Genomic DNA, 16,510 nt, shown 5'->3' on the forward strand with positions numbered 1-16,510 from the left:
TCAACAGAAAATTATTGATGACCAGATTTCTCCCAACATCGTAGAATATCCACCATTCAACTGCTTTTATTTAGTGTTATATGTTACGGTGGTCATGGTTACCTGCAGACTGGTGCTCTGGTCAGAGAAGGGCGAGCTGAAGAAGGTGGTGACGATGCTCATGACGGTCTCTGTCACGTAACCCTCCAGAACCGTGTCTGCATGCTTCCTGTCACTGGTGTTGTTGCACACCTACAGACAGCAGACAACGGACAACCAAGGTCAACCTGATTCACTCACCAGATAGACGTGGGTAATGGGTGAGCATTCACTGGATCACATTTCCTGGATCCTCACAGGAAGGAGGATAGAATATTGTTACTCCACGCTGTGATCTCACAGTGCCTCTCAGCAGAACACTCCCAGGAGAACATATAAGGCTAACTTTATTTTTGAGAGTCTCCCTATAGAATGCACATCAGGCTATCAACCAGGTCTCAGTAACATGTCACCAGCATGCCTGTTGACTCGCCATCAGATATGGAAGAGAGGTGATGTGTGTTTGTTTACCCTGCATATGTCCACCAGGAAGTTCTCAAAGAGCTTCCACATGTGGTTGCTGGTGTAGATCTCCTTCATCTCCACCTCTGTGTCCACGTAGCAGTGGTTCAGGAAGTTGATGTAGGCTATCTTCACCTGGAGAAAAAGTTAAGAATGAACAACTTCATAGGTGCCTAAGTACATAATTATCCAAAGAGCCCAGAATGGTCATTTAACTTGCTGCAAGAAGCAAATGTTCAAATGAGTCACATGAATACAACATATATACCAGGCTCTTTATCATTTCAGTAGACTACCAATGCATGCCTTTTAGCTCTTCGGTCAATCACTCACCTCAGGGATGCAGTCCTCATGGGTGACCACCCTCACTATGTCATCCAAAGGCAGCAGAGAGTTACACTTGATCTCAGTGTAGACGTTTTTTCCCTCGGTGCAGACAGCCAGCAGCTCTACCAGGTGGATGTGGTACCTCAGAGCGCTGTTCTCATCCATACGATCCCGCTCCGACCGCATCATCGTGACCAGGGTCTGGAAGGACGCACGGTCGTTGTAGAACACCAGGACGTCCTCGCCCGAGTTCACCAGCTGAGCAGGAGGAAGACAGAGACTGTAGTTATCAGATGCTGCTGACACATGATATAGATTTGAACACATTTCTGTTTGGGTAGTATTACAGGTTTATATTGCTAAAATGCATAATGTGTTACATTTGCATTAGAATCATGTGTGCACTGTAATTATGGTGTCCCACCTCAGCCATGACGGTGTCCTGACACTTCTTGATGAACTTGTTTTCGGCTTTGACAATGGTTTGAAGGAATTTGAGGTACTGGACATGGCGGCCATGCGTCTCGGTGCAGTGGATAAAGTGCTGCACCACGCGCTCGTTGATCTCACTGCACAGCTGGAAGTTATTCATGAAAACGTGCTGCATGGTGACTGCCTCCAGAATCTAAAGAGAAGGTGAAATAGAAGCATCAAACTAGTGGACTTGGTATGGGAAGGATGGAGTACCACTGGTTCCTCCCAGCCCTAACCCTTTCCCCAGGAAAGTCCACTCACCCCTGGGTTGAGGAATAGGTTGATGTGCTTATGCAGCAGGATCTGGTTCTGCTGGTTCCCTGCACAGAAGTTCTGGAGGAACTCATGAGCCAGCTTCATGATCTCCTGCATACGGACGTCCTCGCCCTGGAGTGTTCATCATAAGTACAGGCAGACACAAATCCAAAGAGCTGCAGCTATCATTCAAACCTTCCACAAATTAAATGATTGACCAAGCTTATGTACTGTACAACTCTATGGCATAAATGCTCTAGTGTTTTCTTCATGCCTTTTTGGTCAGGATGTGTTGAGAGTATAGGTCTGGCTCATCATATTCTCCAGTACCTTCTCATAGGGGATCTGCAGTAGCTCCAGCACCACACTGTGGGCCCCCATGTTCCTCAATAGTCTCTGTTGCTGCTTCTTACTCTTCTTCCCCGATGCTCCATCCTGGACACACAGCTTACTGAGCCGCAGCAGGATCTGAACACAGGGGAAGAGAGAAGGGGCTCAGAGACTGTCTGCCTTATACATCTCCAATGACTGACAACATCTTAAAAGAGTGAAGGCAATGACTCATTACACCACCAACTCAGAGATGAGAGAAAATGAAGAAGATGGTACCTCCTTCATAACCCTGTAGTTGTAACTGCTGTTGCTTTCCTCCTTCTTTTTGTCGGAGCCGCCTGAATCCCCCTGCACATGGACAGAGTTAGAATGAGAGCTTGTTCATATTCATGTGAAGCATTCCCCAAAAAAATAATTGAGATGTACAATAATCGTTGGGAAGTTTTGACCAAATACCTTCTTTTTATGGTCGGACTCTGAGGGTCCGTCCCCTCCGTCATCGTCCCCCTGCCTCTTGTACACCCACAGCTCCGACTTCTCCACGATGGAGCGCAGCTGGTCCAAGTCGGACTTGATCTGTTTGTAGTTGTCCACATCTTGACTGGTCACCAAGAGCTGGACCTAAGGGAAGAGGAAGCGCTATAACTCAGTTTAGACTTAAGTTTTATCTCCACAGCGAGCTAGGCCTTTAATTGCCTTGTAATCAAATGACTTTAATGCTCATTCATATGATGCCTTTCTAACTAAAGATACGATTCTTGATGAGTGTGTGGAAAACTGATACAGTAAACCTGTGAGTTCTTGTGGCTGTGGCATCTGTGGGTTTGGTCGGAGGCCTACCTGTTTGAAAGCCATGAGGACTTCCTGTCTCTGGCTGAAGTGTCTGAAGAGCAGCTGGAGGGCCCCAGACACCAGGGGAGGGTAGTCATGCATGGTGAGGTGCAGTAGCACCCTCAGGAAGGTCCTCCCTCCATGGTCATCCAGGTCCAGAGGGGTGTTCTCCTCACTGCAGAGCAACACACCAGGCTCAGACACTGAGGACTGAGTATCCCAGTCTTAAAAACAGTCCTTTTACAAAGACTGACACTGCATTGCTTTAAAATGAGAGGGTTTACCTTCCTCCAAAGATTGCCTCTGCCTGCTCTTCTATGTTCTCAAAATCTAGAGCCCCTAACAAAACAAATGAAGCATTTACATTCTTGTGAAACCCGTTTGAAGGCTATACTTCACTTTAGAAACCATCGACTCCACAAATGAACTTTGAAAAATATCTGAATATAAAAATGTAATACAAATACTAAGGGTGTAAGGACATGTGGCATCTGTTATGTCTGTAGTGTCTGTAGCTTGAGGGTAAAAGCAGTAAGAAAGAAAAGGCAAGGCTATGGTTCTCAGTATGCTGACCTGTCATATTATTTCCATCTTGAATAGCACTAGACGATGTATTATCACCCTGAGGGTTACTCTCATCAAACTCCCGCTTGAAGATGCAGAGCAGGCAGGAGATCCTGTAGTCCAGCCGCACATTCAGAATGAACTGGTGGGCAGGAACAGAGCACATCAGTTAGTTAAAACACCAGGCTTTGGAGCTCACCACTAAGAATAATCATACGGAGAAAATAGGTCCTTCATCTAGATTTTGTACACATTTGTATATGATACTATGGGAAATCAAAGCCAAGATATTTGGAAACAACATCAGAAAATCTATATAAAAGACCAGATGACGTTACCTGCAGGATCTCGATGATCTTGAGCTTGGTGTCCATCACCATGATGTCCTCCCTCTCCGGCTCTGTCTGGGTCTTGACCACACCCTCCTCCGGCTGGTGGGTGGGGGTGATGGGGAGGAAGCCCCCCCCGCGAAGGACCACCTGGGTCATCAGCTCCCCCACCCCATGGATAGACTTCATCACATTACTGCCTGTGGGGACACACATACACACAAAAACACTGGGGTGCTTACTCACAAACAACACATTAACCAAACCTAATTAACTCCCACATGATTCCTCATATAAGGGAAGGGTATTGAGAGGGAGAGAGTGGAGAGAGTGCACCTCAATTACACTACATCAGTAACAGCCAATACCAATTGACAGACAAAAGAAGTCGGGTGTTCACCTTGTTTTTCCTCTCCCTTCTCCAGCTTGGTAATGGGGTAAATGGTGCTGACATGAACACAATCCAAGATGTTCAATAAGATCTTAGTCAGTCGCAGCAGGTCACTGAAGTTATAGAAGCCAAAGTAAATGAGGTTCCTTGCCAGGTTCACTACCTTTTAACAGAGAAAAGTGAAAATGGAAGTGAGATAATTCCCCATATTATACATTCTCTCTGGTTGACACTTTGTGATGTTTCCAGAGAAAACTACCTCGAAGGTGAGCTTGTTTTTCTCTCTGTCGTCAAAAGGGATGTTCTGAGACACCACAGACATCAGGTAGTTCTCCACAAACTCCATGGTCAGGCAGAACCTTTCTTTGATCTCATCTCTGGTGGTCCCATCATTGTCGTAGCTTAGAAAGTGAGAGAACATTCTTGTGTAAAGGCTCAGAGGTAGCCTATAGAGGAGCTCAGGTAATGCAGAATATCGCTGACAGGACCCTAATAACACGTTCAAAAACCCCACTCACTTGTCAATGGCGATCTTGGAGGGGATCTCGGACCAGAGGCGTGCGTACTTGACTGGCGTGACCTGTTCCTGGGGGTCGCGGTCCACGTGCATGTGCAGCATCATGCGGCAGAAGGATGCCCTAAGGTCATAGGGCAGGTCCTCGTCAGACATGCAGCGCAGGATCAGGTCCACGTCTAGCTGGCCAGAGATCTTATTGATGGCCAGATACTGACGGTCCAGACACATCCGCGCAAACAGATTCAACTGGTACCTGCAGGGGGGAGAGGAGCATACTTTAACATCTGGTCGGGGTATTAGTCTGAAAGCAGGCTATGTACATAGACAATCAAACTGTCCCATATGCTTTTACATACTGTACATCCAAACATGTCATTGCACCCATAATCCAACCTTAAATCCTTCTGAACCCTGTAAGGTGCTAAACCCCGACCTGTAGTAGCTGACCACCTCCTGGTCCTCCTTCTGGCCCTCCTTGGCATCCTGGGCCAACTCTCTGACACTCTTGCTCCTGATCTCCTTGCAGTTGTCCCTCCAGAAGAGCCACACCTCCTCCTCGTCCTCCTCCGTCTCTATGGGATTCTCCCCCATTGTTACAGCCTCAATCTCAAAGCGCGACAGAACTAGCCTGGTCGGCGGCAAATAAAACAGACAGTCAACATAGTGCAAAGTAACTGCAGAAAACAATGAATACTGAAACACACGTCGGTCTTTGTTTCCATAATCAATAGCATTACTAATAACACTATATTGGAGCCAATCTAATTAGAAAGCATCAGTATAATGTTCAAGCACGCACATCCCCACGCTCATGTTTTTAGTGGGGTTTACTTAGTCTCGATGAGGATGTCTGCGTTGGATGGGTCCAGCACGGCGTTACAGATGAGCTCCTGAGTCACTGGGATGGACTTGTTCATGGACACACACAGATCAGACAGGTAGTCCAGAAACCTGGAGATGAAGGTCAAAGAGAAGGGGATGGTCAACATACAGGTCCAGCTGCCTAGGAGGAGGCATACACCACTGCACTGGATTAACACTCACGCTGGTGCTAAACTAAAGAACAGGGCTACCGCACACAGAGCTACCGTAGACAACCTTGGCCGAAGACAAGAAGAAGTAGACCCGCTATGACCTCCGCAGAGTCAACAAACGAGCAAAAGGACAATATGGGAATAAGGTCGAATCATAATACACAGACGCCCGCCTCATGTGGCTAAATTCCATTACTGATAACAAAGGAAGACCCAACCCTGCCCAACAATGCCTCTCTAGCAGACAAACTCAATGCATGCTTTGACAACAACATTGAGCCGGGTGTGAGACGTGGGAAGGGTCTTTCCGCTGATGGTACTCCAGGGTGCGCTCTTGGGGCATGCGCAGAACAGCTGGTAAGCATATTCACAGTTATTTTCAACTTCTTCTTGCCCCAGTCTGTAATTCCAACGTTTCAAAATGACCACAATCCTTCCTATTCCTAAGAATTCTAAGGTTTCATGCTACAATGACTAATGCCCTGTAGCACTCACTTCTGTAATCATGAAGTGCTTTGAGAGGCTGGTTATGGCACACATTAACTTCATCATCTCAGCCACCCTAGACCCACTCCAATTTGCATACCACCCCAACAGTTCCATAGATGACGCAATCTCAATTTTTCCACACCGCCCTCATCCACCTAGATAAGAGGAATAACTATGTGAGATTGCTGTTCATTCACTACACACTATTGTCCCCTCCAAGCTCGTCACCAAGCTTAAGACTCTGGGTCTGAACACCTCCCTCTGCAACTGGAACCTGGACTTCCTGACGGGCCGACCCCAGATGGTAAGGGTAGGCAAACATCTCCTCCACCACGCTGACCCTTAACACAGGGGCCCCACAGGGGTGTGTGCTTAGTCCCCTCCTGTACTCCCTGTTCACCATCGAAAGTGTAGCCACGCATGATTCCAACACAATTATCAATTTGACTGATAACATGACGGTGATAGTCTTGATATTCTTGTGTTTTTTTCCTCATAATACATTGTTATTGATCCTTGTATTGTTGGGTTTTGAAAGGCATGTGACATTAAAACTTGAAAACTACGGGGTCTACAACAGTGCACTAGCCAGTATCCACCGTACAGGCTCCCAGAGTAGGCTTATTCAGGCTCTATGACCTGCTACAGCCCTGTGCTGCTGGAAACAGAAGGCTCCAGTCCCGACACAGTCCCCCTCCCAGCTCCATCAGACCCCAATAAAAGCCCCCTTTATCCAGACCCTTGGATCAGCATGGTTCTCATGTCACCAGCAGCACAAGACTAGAGCTCGACAGCACTAATGACAGCAATTACCTCCAGTGCCAGGGTCCAAAACAATCCCATCCTCTGATACCCTCATGCATACATTTGAATACATCTACATCTACTACATTCCCTGGCTGGTGCTGTACAAACAAACTTCCCCCCACAGACAACCTTCTGAATCAGGCCCATGGCATGCCCCCATCCTATCGCCCCGTCCTCTTGGTCTCACCTGGGCTCCCGGTTCTTCCTGACCAGGGTGACAAAGGTGTCGATCTCTGCGGCCGTGATGTGTTTTTCCAGGAGCTTGCGGTTGTTGTGGAGCAGGGCAGTTATCGTGTCCTCAGCCAGAACGTCGTAGCCTATCTGCTTCTGCATGAAGCGGAACTGCTTGGCTATGTACTCCTGTAGCGGGGGAGTCAGTGAGGGTCAGGACCATTCTAATGCACAACTAACAGGTTAAGTATATTTAGCCTTTTAGCTAGCACATTTCTGCTGTGTGTCTGAGTTGATTGATGCAATCAACCAGTTCTGCCCACCGACCTGGTTCTTCCTGTAGTCTTGTTGGGAGTGTCGTAATACCCGGTAACAGAGCCTGCAGATGTGCCTGAAGGGGGCATGGCGCTGGTCACCAAGCTCTTCCAATCGCAGCATAGGACCATCCCCACTGTCCGTGAACGGGGCTTGGAGAAGTTTGAAAATCTAAAGAGGGATATGGATTCCATATGTCATTTAAATTGTGACACTCAAATTGACAAAGTGGAGAGGTCAACTTAACATTGTACCCCAAGTACCCCAAGCCCAAAGTAGATGATACTACCACGGAGTACAATGAGCTGTACCTGTTTGAGGATGTTCTGCTCCCTCATGAGTTTCTGTCTCTCTCTGTTGGGCTTGTTGACCATGATCTCCAGCACGTCCTGGCCAGTGTTGGGGATGTCACACACGAAGAAGACCAGGTCCTCCAGAAGCTTAGTGACAAACCTGGAGACCAGAGAGACAGGGCCAGGGAGGAATAAATGGTTCCACCAGGAACCCAAATAACACCCACTCCTACAGCCAGGAGCCACAGACAATAGCTAAAAGAGAAAAACTATGGAATACCCAGTGGACCTTAAAATGATGACACATCTCAACATGAAAAATAATACTTCTACCAAATGTTAAAAGGCCAACAGCAATTTCTAAAATGACTTTCGACCTACCAGATATTTACAACAATGTTGTACAACATCTGTTTCAAACACACACTTTACCTCCTCTCATTCTGTGTTATAGTGCCCTTCTCCAGTTTCCCAGCAATGGATGCCAACACTTTACTGGCATCGTTGGCCAAGTCTAAGTCTCTGACTTCCGCTGGGGGGACAGGCACTATGGCAAAGGCCTCTTTGTCTTCTTTAACCGCTGATGTGCCAATCTAAAAGAACGACGTGTAAAACATACTTTGAATAAATCGATTTTACAAGTCCGATCAAAGGTCACACACTACTATCCTTCCCAGCCACTTACCCGTAACATGACAGGCTTCTCCTCCTCCTTGTCAATGGGGTTGTTGGTGCTGTGGAGCCATGTGTTGGTGCAGAGGTGCCTGAGCCTCACAAAAGAGTTCCTGAGGGAACAGGACAGAGCAACTCAGAGGACCGCACCAACACAAAAAACAACAGTAGTCCACTAAACTAGTCAACCTCTCTATGATAATTCTACTAAGAGGCCTTTATATGCAAAATTATGTTTGTGGATAGTAATTCTTCAGGTGATTATTTTTTCCGGTGTCAACCTTACAGTAGCCTTGAAAAGTGAACTTTGTTTAAACATTTATATTGTTTGCAGAAGTATTTGGGATTACTAGGGAATACCAACCGTCTGTAATGCTCTTTCAACTTGGATGGGGAAAAAATGCTGTCTTATTAAACCAAGCCCTGTGAGGACAGAATGGGACGCTCAATAACGTACGTCACTCAATTTCTCAGAATCTGCTCTTGATGCAAGAACTCAACTGTAGACAACCGTGCATGGTGACTCTGCATGGATATAGATGGCTGAGTCAGGACAGGAGATTCTTCAAAGTAGCCACCTTTTGCCCTGATGACAGCTTTGTGCACTCTTGGCATTCTCTCAACCAGCTTCATGAGGTAGTCCCCTGGAATGCATTTCAATTAACAGGTGTGCCTTGTTAATACTTAGTGGAATATTTTTCCTTCTTAACGCGTTTGAGCCAATCAGTTGTGTTGTGACAAGGTAGAATTGGTATACAGAAGATAGCCCTATTTGGTATAAGATCAAGTCCATATTATGGACTTACTTCATTACTTTACTTGAAGACATGAAGGTCAGTCAATCCAGAATATTTCAAGAACTTTGAAAGTGCAGTCGCAAAACCATCAAGTGCTATGATGAAACTGTCTCTCATGAGGACCACCACAGGAAAGGAAGACCCAGAGTTACCTCTGCTGCAGAGGATAATTTCATTAGAGTTACTGACCTCAGAAATTGCAGTTCAAAAAAATGCTTCACAGAGTTCAAGTAACAGACACATCTCAACATCAACTGTTCAGAGGAGACTGCGTGAATCAGGCTTTCATGGTTGATTTGCTGCAAAGAAACCACTACGAAAGGACACCAATAAAAAGAAGAGACTTGAATGGGCCAAGAAACACGAGCAATTGACATTAGAGCGGTGGAAATCTGTACTTTGGGTCTGATGAGTCCAAATTTGAGATTTTTGTTTCCAACCGCTGTGTCTTTGTGAGACGCAGAGAAGATGAACGGTTGATCTCTGCATGTGTGGTTACCACCATGAAACATGGAGGAGGAGGTGTGATGGTGTGGGGGTGCTTTGCTGGTGACACTGTCTGTGATTATTTAGAATTCAAGGCGCACTAACCAGCATGGCTACCACAGCATTCTGCAGCGATACGCCATCCCATCTGGTTTGCGCTTCGTGGGACTATCATTTGTTTTTCAACAGGACAATGACCCAACACACCTCCAGACTGTGTAAGGGCTATTTGACAAAGGAGGAGGAGAGTGATGGAGTGCTGCATCAGATGACCTGGCCTCCAGAATCACCCGACCTCAACCCAATTGAGACGGTTTGGGATGAGTTGGACCACAGATTGAAGGAAAATCAGCTAACAAGTGCTCATTATATGTGGAAACTCCTCCAAGGCTGTTGAAAAAGCATTCCAGGTGAAGCTGGTTGAGTGAATGACAACAGTGTGCAAATCTATCATCAAGGCAAAGGGTGGCTACTTTGATGAATCTCAAATATAAAATTTATTTTGATTTGTTTAACCCTTTTTTGGTTCCTACATGATTCCATGTGTTATTTCATAGTTTTGATGTCGTCACTAATATTCTACAATGTAGAAAATAATAACTGGTCCTGTATATCAATTGGTTTTTCAAACCACCTAAAACCAACTTAGTTATTGATAATGGTAATTACGTTTAGAGTGGGCTCTCACCACTAGTGGGTGTGATGACTTTCTGTAACATCCACAAACAAGATGTATGAAAATCTAGTTCCAAAATACAAATACTTTGATGTTTTGTGTGCCAAAACAGCAGTGCCAGCAAATCAGCTTCTTTGTTGTTCAACGCGATGTGCCATTCATAATGGCTGCTGTAGCTACTGCTACCTAGCATGAGGACAAAAGGGGCAGTTTTCTGGGGGGGAAAAAGCAGTATTTCAATCTTCCCAATGTATCGGTTTGGATAAAGGTAACATTTGGAGTACAGAGGCATTTATTTTTGTGGCTAACTGGACCTACCAATTGGTTTTGAATTACTGAAACCAAACCATAAGAATTGAATGAAAAGTATTTTAATAAACATGAAAAAGGTGAACGTAAGAAGCACTCAAAATTTCGGATAGGCAACATGTCATTAAACTGCATATAAACACTCTAAATAGGTCAGGAGGCAGACAGGGAGCCTAAAAAAGAAATGAATTATTTAGGCTATATTATTTCAATTATCTCAAGGCTATAGCCTACAAAGAAATACATTGTGAAGTATTTGCGAGTACGGCACACTAGTCTGGTAGGAGTCAGGGTCATTAGGCGCTCAGCATTTAAACAACATTTCATTGTGTTAACTCATTTTAGTCTATAAATTGCACATATAGCCCTGTGACTTACTTAGAATTAAATACAAATTAAATGAAAAAATGCCTTATTAGACTCGGTCTACAGTGCCTTTGAATTCATTTTTAGAAACAGCAGTTTGTCCAGAGTCTGTGGCTTCAGGCTCATTCTGATGGTGCAGGGAGAGCAGACCAACAGCGGAAAATATCATCTCCACGCTTGCAGAGCCACTGGAGATGCTAAACACCTTTTTGGCCACTCTTACCAGGCTGATATATATATACACATACACATACATATACACACACTACCGGTCAAAAGTTTTATAACACATACTCATTCAAGGCTTTTCTTTATTTTTAATATTTTCTACATCGAAAAATAATAGTGAAGACTTCAAAACTATTTTTATTTTTTAGATTTTGCCCTGTTTATCAAAGGTGTTGGAAAAACTTGTCAATAAACTACTGACTGGCTCACAAGTCCTCAACTGGCAGCTTCATTAAATAGTACCCGCAAAACACCAGCCTCAACATAAACAGTGAAGAGGAGACTCCGGGATGCTGGCCTTCTAGGCAGAGTTGCAAAGAAAATGCCATATCTCAGACTGGCCAATAAAAATGCAATATTAAGATGGGCAAAAGAACACAGACACTGGACAGAGGAACTCTGCCTAGAAGGCAAGCATCCCGGAGTCTCCTCTTCACTGTTTATGTTGAGGCTGGTGTTTTGCGGGTACTATTTAATGAAGCTGCCAGTTGAGGACTTGTGAGGCATCTGTTTCTCAAACTAGACACTCTAATGAAATTGTCCTCTTGCTCAGTTGTGCACCGGGGCCTCCCACTCCTCTTTCTATTCTGGTAGAGCCAGTTTGCTCTGTTCTGTGAAGGGAGTAGTACACAGCATTGTACCAGATCTTCAGTTTCTTGGCAATTTCTCGCATGGAATAGCCTTCAATTCTCAGAACAAAAATAGACTGATGAGTTTCGGGAAGAAAGGTCTTTGTTTCTGGCCATTTTGAGCCTGTAATCGAACGCACAAATGCTGTTGCTCCAGATACTCAACTAGTCTAAAGAAGGCCAGGCCTAAAGGTAGGCCTAAAGGTTTTTAGGCAAAATAACCCAATCAAAATGGAAATCTCCTTGAAAGTTGGAATATGACAGGCCTATTGGGCCAAAATCAATTATGGCATATTGTATAGATAAAATAACAAAAATGAAGGAAACTTTTAAGCGATCAGATTGTTTTTGTTTAGAAATTACACTTAATTAGCTTCCCACCTTGTTCCTTTCTTTTAGCACGTGCACGTGGTAAGTAGGCTACACCATCAAGATTTCTGGATATGGGGCGGCAGGGTGCCTAGTGGTTGGAGCTTTGGACCAGTAACCGAAAGGTTGCTAGGTCGAATCCCCGAGCTGACAAGATAAAAATCTGTTGTTCTGCCCCTGAACAGGGCAGTTAACCCACTGTTCCTAGGCCATCATTGAAAATAAGAATTTGTTCTTAACTGACTTCCCTAGTTAGATAAAGAAAAAAATACAGTATGATTGTCACGCACTGACCGTAGATGGCTTTTTAAGTCTCTATTTTGGTTTGGTCAGGGTGTGATTTGGGTGGGAATTCTATGTTCCTTTTTCTATGATTTCTATTTCTGTGTGTTTGGCCGGGTGTGGTTCTCAATCAGAGGCAGCGGGTCTTTCGTTGTCTCTGATTGAGAACCATACTTAGGTAGCTTTTCCCCACCGATGCTTTGTGGGTAGTTTTCTGTTTTGTGTTTCTGCACCAGACAGAAGTGTTTAGTTTGTTCTCTTTGTTGTTTTGTTATTTAGTGTTCAGTTTTATTAATAAATCATGAACACTTACCACGCTGCGCTTTGGTCCGACTACTTTTCATCCGACGACGAAAATCGTGACAACGATTCTTTAGTTGTGGACATTAAATCACAGCACTCCGTCCCTTGCTCTTGGTTCTCATCTTTGTAAATCACCTTGATTTTGCACCTGTCTGTTTTATTAGTTTATTTATGAAAATATTTAGCAAACTTCATTACAGTAGCTAAAGCAAGGGGCTATAGCGGCACACAAGTAGACTACAAATGCATATTGGGCCGGGCATGCCCTGAGCTCGTGAAATTAGCGCTATTGGAGCGAAATTGGAGCAGGGGCAAGAAGGCCGACACTCCAGCCTTTGGGAATCTCGCTCCGTGCTCCAGTCAAATTGAGCACTCGCCGCTCCTCGCTCACATACTCTGGTGTCCACCTTCTCTGGCCATAGGCACAGACAGTACACCAGACACTGGCTGTATTCTTGGCATGGTTGCGTAATGACCCATTAGGCTAACAGGCTTACCTTTGTGTAGACCATCCACCATGCTCACTCTAATGACTTATACCTAAAGCCCAGCCTGCCTACTCGTGTCCTGAAGAACATGGGTTATTTCAGGTAGGAAGGGAGGGGAGGAGGAGCCGAGAGGGAGGGTGCAGCCAATAGTAGCCAGAAGGCAAGCACGCACCTGACAACGTTACACAATGCAGGCTTTGACACAACAGTGAGAGGTGCTGGCCTTATCTGATGTGATGCTGGTGACAGAAACAACCACACTATTGTTATTTTAGCAAACACCGCCATTGCACATGATACAGTCAATAAGGGTGAAGAAGAAGGAACACAGCAAAGGTAAATATAGACATATGGTATGTCAGAAATCTACGCCCTGTTGCGCACATGAGAGAGCTAGTCATTTTACTCACACTAGTGTGTGTGTGTATGTGTGTGTGTGTGTGTGTGTGTGTGTGTGTGTGTGTGTGTGTGTGTGTGTGTGTGTGTGTGTGTGTGTCTGTGTGTGTGTGTCTGTGTGTGTGTGTGTGTGTGTCAGTCAATAGAGTTTCAGACACTTGTAGAATCTAGGTCAAGGTGCATTGAAGCTGTTCTGGCTTGTGGTGGCCCAATGTCCTATTAAGACACTTTATGTTGAGAAAACATGTGGTACGAGGCTGGGTTTCTGTATAGCGCTTTGTGACATCTGCTGATGTAAAAAGGGCTTTATAAATACATTGGATCGAGCACACCTTAATATCACATTGTCTGATGTCCATATTTGCGGTAATATATGGACAGAACCTGATCATTCCCATGTATTTGGAAGTAGTCGTCTGAAAAAGCAGTTTACTTCATGAGAAATATGACGGTGTGTTTTCTGTGTGGGGGCAGATGGATGGTTATTCAACATCTGGCTTCTGTGTTTAGTTAGGGGACCGGGAGGTGGCTAGATCAAGACATGTTGCGACATCTTCTGGTTCTCCTGAACAAGCCTGCAGTGCTGCAGTCTGCCTCATCACCATGGTTTCCTGCTTCAAACCATACCGGGACTTTCCTGACTATTATTAGATAGTAGAAAACAAACTGGACTCCCTCCTACAAACACGCACACACAGAAAGTGGAATGAATGGCCAATGTCCGCTATCACCTCAGCAAGGTCAGAATTCTGACTGATTTTGAGAAAACACAACAGCACATTCTTGTGGTAGATGGTGAGACATCTTAGAACTAAGGATCACTTTGGAAACAAAAGTTCTAAAATTGAATCATGTGCACCACTGAGCTATGCTGTCCCGCAAACCTTCTATTCACATCAAAGGACAAACAACTGAACATTTCTTTAGCTTTCCCACAATAGCCCTGGAATGGTCCTCTCTGAAATTGTAAACGCTGCTCCTTGGTTTCTCAGACTAACTAGGCTACATGATAAGACACCCCTGAGGTCCCTTCTCCATCTTTATGAAGATGCGTCACGGGTGGGTGCCCCATCCAGTCAACACGTGACTGTCAGCAGCAGCCTGTAACACGGCCCCTACAGGAGGAAATAGAGTCCTGCCCACTACTTCCCCTTGACCCCAAGTAACCCTGGACCACTCCCTAATAACCTGACGGTACAGGTTCACGTGGGGATAACGTGGGGATAAAGAGTGCACCAGACAGATTTGCATCATGCGTCACCTGTGCTATTTAGACCAGGTTGTTTGAAGATGTGATGAAAGACAGATCACAGCGGCAAGTAGCCTAGTGGTTTGAGTGTTGGACTAGTAACCGAAATGTTTTAAGATCGAATCCCAGAGCTGACAAGGTACAAATCTGATGTCTGCCCCTGAAAAAGGCAGTTAACCCACTGTTCTTAGGCCATCATTGAAAATAAGAATTTGTTCTTAACTGACTTAACTAGTTAAATAAAGGTACAATTTAAAAAACTATCAGGTTGGAGGGGTGTAATATTTGACTGTGTACCTGGGCACTAGGGAGTCCCCACCTCTCAGGGTGGTAGGGTCCAGCTCAAAGATGGAGGAGATGTCCATGCCATCAGGAACAGACACCAGTTGGTACATGACCCTTTCCTGGGGGGTTCGCAAGCGCGCTCTCAGGGCCTCGTGGTCCGAGTCCAACTAGAGGTACAGTATAAAGAGGACACTGTTAGTTCATATTGAAGTCCCAACACAGCAGTCCAGTTCATCATTTCAATATTACTGTGACTGTGTGTAACACAAATGAGGAATGAAGATATGTTTCCTCTAACCTGTTTCTAGTTAAGACTTATGCATGGCAACAATAACTTAAATCAGTGCTATATCAATGGATCACATTAAGAAGTTAAAGCATTGCAACACTGTTCAGGTTACTGCAGTCAGAGATGTTCTAATTTCCAGCTTTACAGTACAGTAAGGCAAGTTAATCATTATTGTGATATTGGGATAATTGACTAACCTAACTCCCTCTTTTCCTCCATCCCCCAAGACAAATACACCAACCAACACATCTCTCCTTGAGTACTCATCAGTACCACTCAGATGAGGACTGAGCAAGAAGTTACGTTGAGATGGGAGTTACGCCAACTCAAAGACCTTTTGCCATTTTAGAAGAGCTAATGTGTTGTTGACGCATCCTGTCAAGTTGACTGATCTAAAGGCTAATTCAATTCAGAATGCATTTAGATGTATATGATATATAAATCTAGAAATAAAAACAGTTCCGGGATGTTCCCCAATGATGGAAGGAGCCCCCTCCCCCCCAGTTTGGGAACCACTAATCTAGGCTAAGGGCTTATATAATAAGTGAGTTGTTATGAATGTAATTCAATAAGAAGGAAACTGAATCAAACTATGGAAAGACAGACAGACCCTGGATTCTAACCCAGAAGATCATATTTCTTTGGCATATTCCCTCCATAGCCACACTCCACACAGAGTAATAGATGGTGTTCTACTGCCATCTATGGCTGAGCTCCAGTACCATACACAGAGAATATGGTATGATGACATCCAGTGGAGATCTACTACAACTGCCAATGCCATTGAATTTGTAAACCTATTACAAGTGGACGCTCTCCTTTCAGAATATGCAGAAAAATCTTCAAAATGTGATGATAGAAAATGGTTTTCATAAGAACTACTCAAAACACACTACACACAAACAGTGGCTTGTATGGAGAGACCCGAATTAAGGAAGTCAGACCAAGATTTAGTTTGAGTTCTCTTCAAGAGGGTGAATTCGCTATTAAATCACGGTTAAAGAATCTCTCAATTC

The 16,510-nt window shown here is 44.7% G+C and overlaps 1 protein-coding gene across 1 annotated transcript in view; it reads right to left on the reverse strand.

Annotated features, from left to right (window-relative positions):
• The window catches only part of LOC135542154 (inositol 1,4,5-trisphosphate receptor type 1-like), a 150,056-nt gene that overhangs the window by 86,580 nt on the left and 46,966 nt on the right, over positions 1-16,510 (reverse strand). Inside the window, exons 12-34 of the mRNA XM_064968864.1 lie at positions 15,218-15,372; positions 8,356-8,455; positions 8,103-8,263; positions 7,689-7,830; positions 7,390-7,548; positions 7,079-7,251; positions 5,393-5,512; positions 4,995-5,189; positions 4,563-4,814; positions 4,304-4,445; positions 4,054-4,207; positions 3,663-3,853; positions 3,334-3,466; positions 3,045-3,099; positions 2,770-2,935; positions 2,386-2,550; positions 2,206-2,277; positions 1,927-2,064; positions 1,603-1,728; positions 1,292-1,492; positions 874-1,125; positions 550-675; positions 103-231 (exon numbers count right to left, since the gene is read on the reverse strand). Coding sequence (XP_064824936.1) covers positions 103-231; positions 550-675; positions 874-1,125; positions 1,292-1,492; positions 1,603-1,728; positions 1,927-2,064; positions 2,206-2,277; positions 2,386-2,550; positions 2,770-2,935; positions 3,045-3,099; positions 3,334-3,466; positions 3,663-3,853; positions 4,054-4,207; positions 4,304-4,445; positions 4,563-4,814; positions 4,995-5,189; positions 5,393-5,512; positions 7,079-7,251; positions 7,390-7,548; positions 7,689-7,830; positions 8,103-8,263; positions 8,356-8,455; positions 15,218-15,372 — 3,507 coding nt within the window. The remainder of the gene's footprint in view (positions 1-102; positions 232-549; positions 676-873; positions 1,126-1,291; positions 1,493-1,602; positions 1,729-1,926; positions 2,065-2,205; positions 2,278-2,385; positions 2,551-2,769; positions 2,936-3,044; positions 3,100-3,333; positions 3,467-3,662; positions 3,854-4,053; positions 4,208-4,303; positions 4,446-4,562; positions 4,815-4,994; positions 5,190-5,392; positions 5,513-7,078; positions 7,252-7,389; positions 7,549-7,688; positions 7,831-8,102; positions 8,264-8,355; positions 8,456-15,217; positions 15,373-16,510) is intronic.

This window comes from Oncorhynchus masou, chromosome 6, assembly GCF_036934945.1.
Source record: "Oncorhynchus masou masou isolate Uvic2021 chromosome 6, UVic_Omas_1.1, whole genome shotgun sequence".
NCBI classification, from domain to species: Eukaryota; Metazoa; Chordata; class Actinopteri; order Salmoniformes; family Salmonidae; genus Oncorhynchus; species Oncorhynchus masou.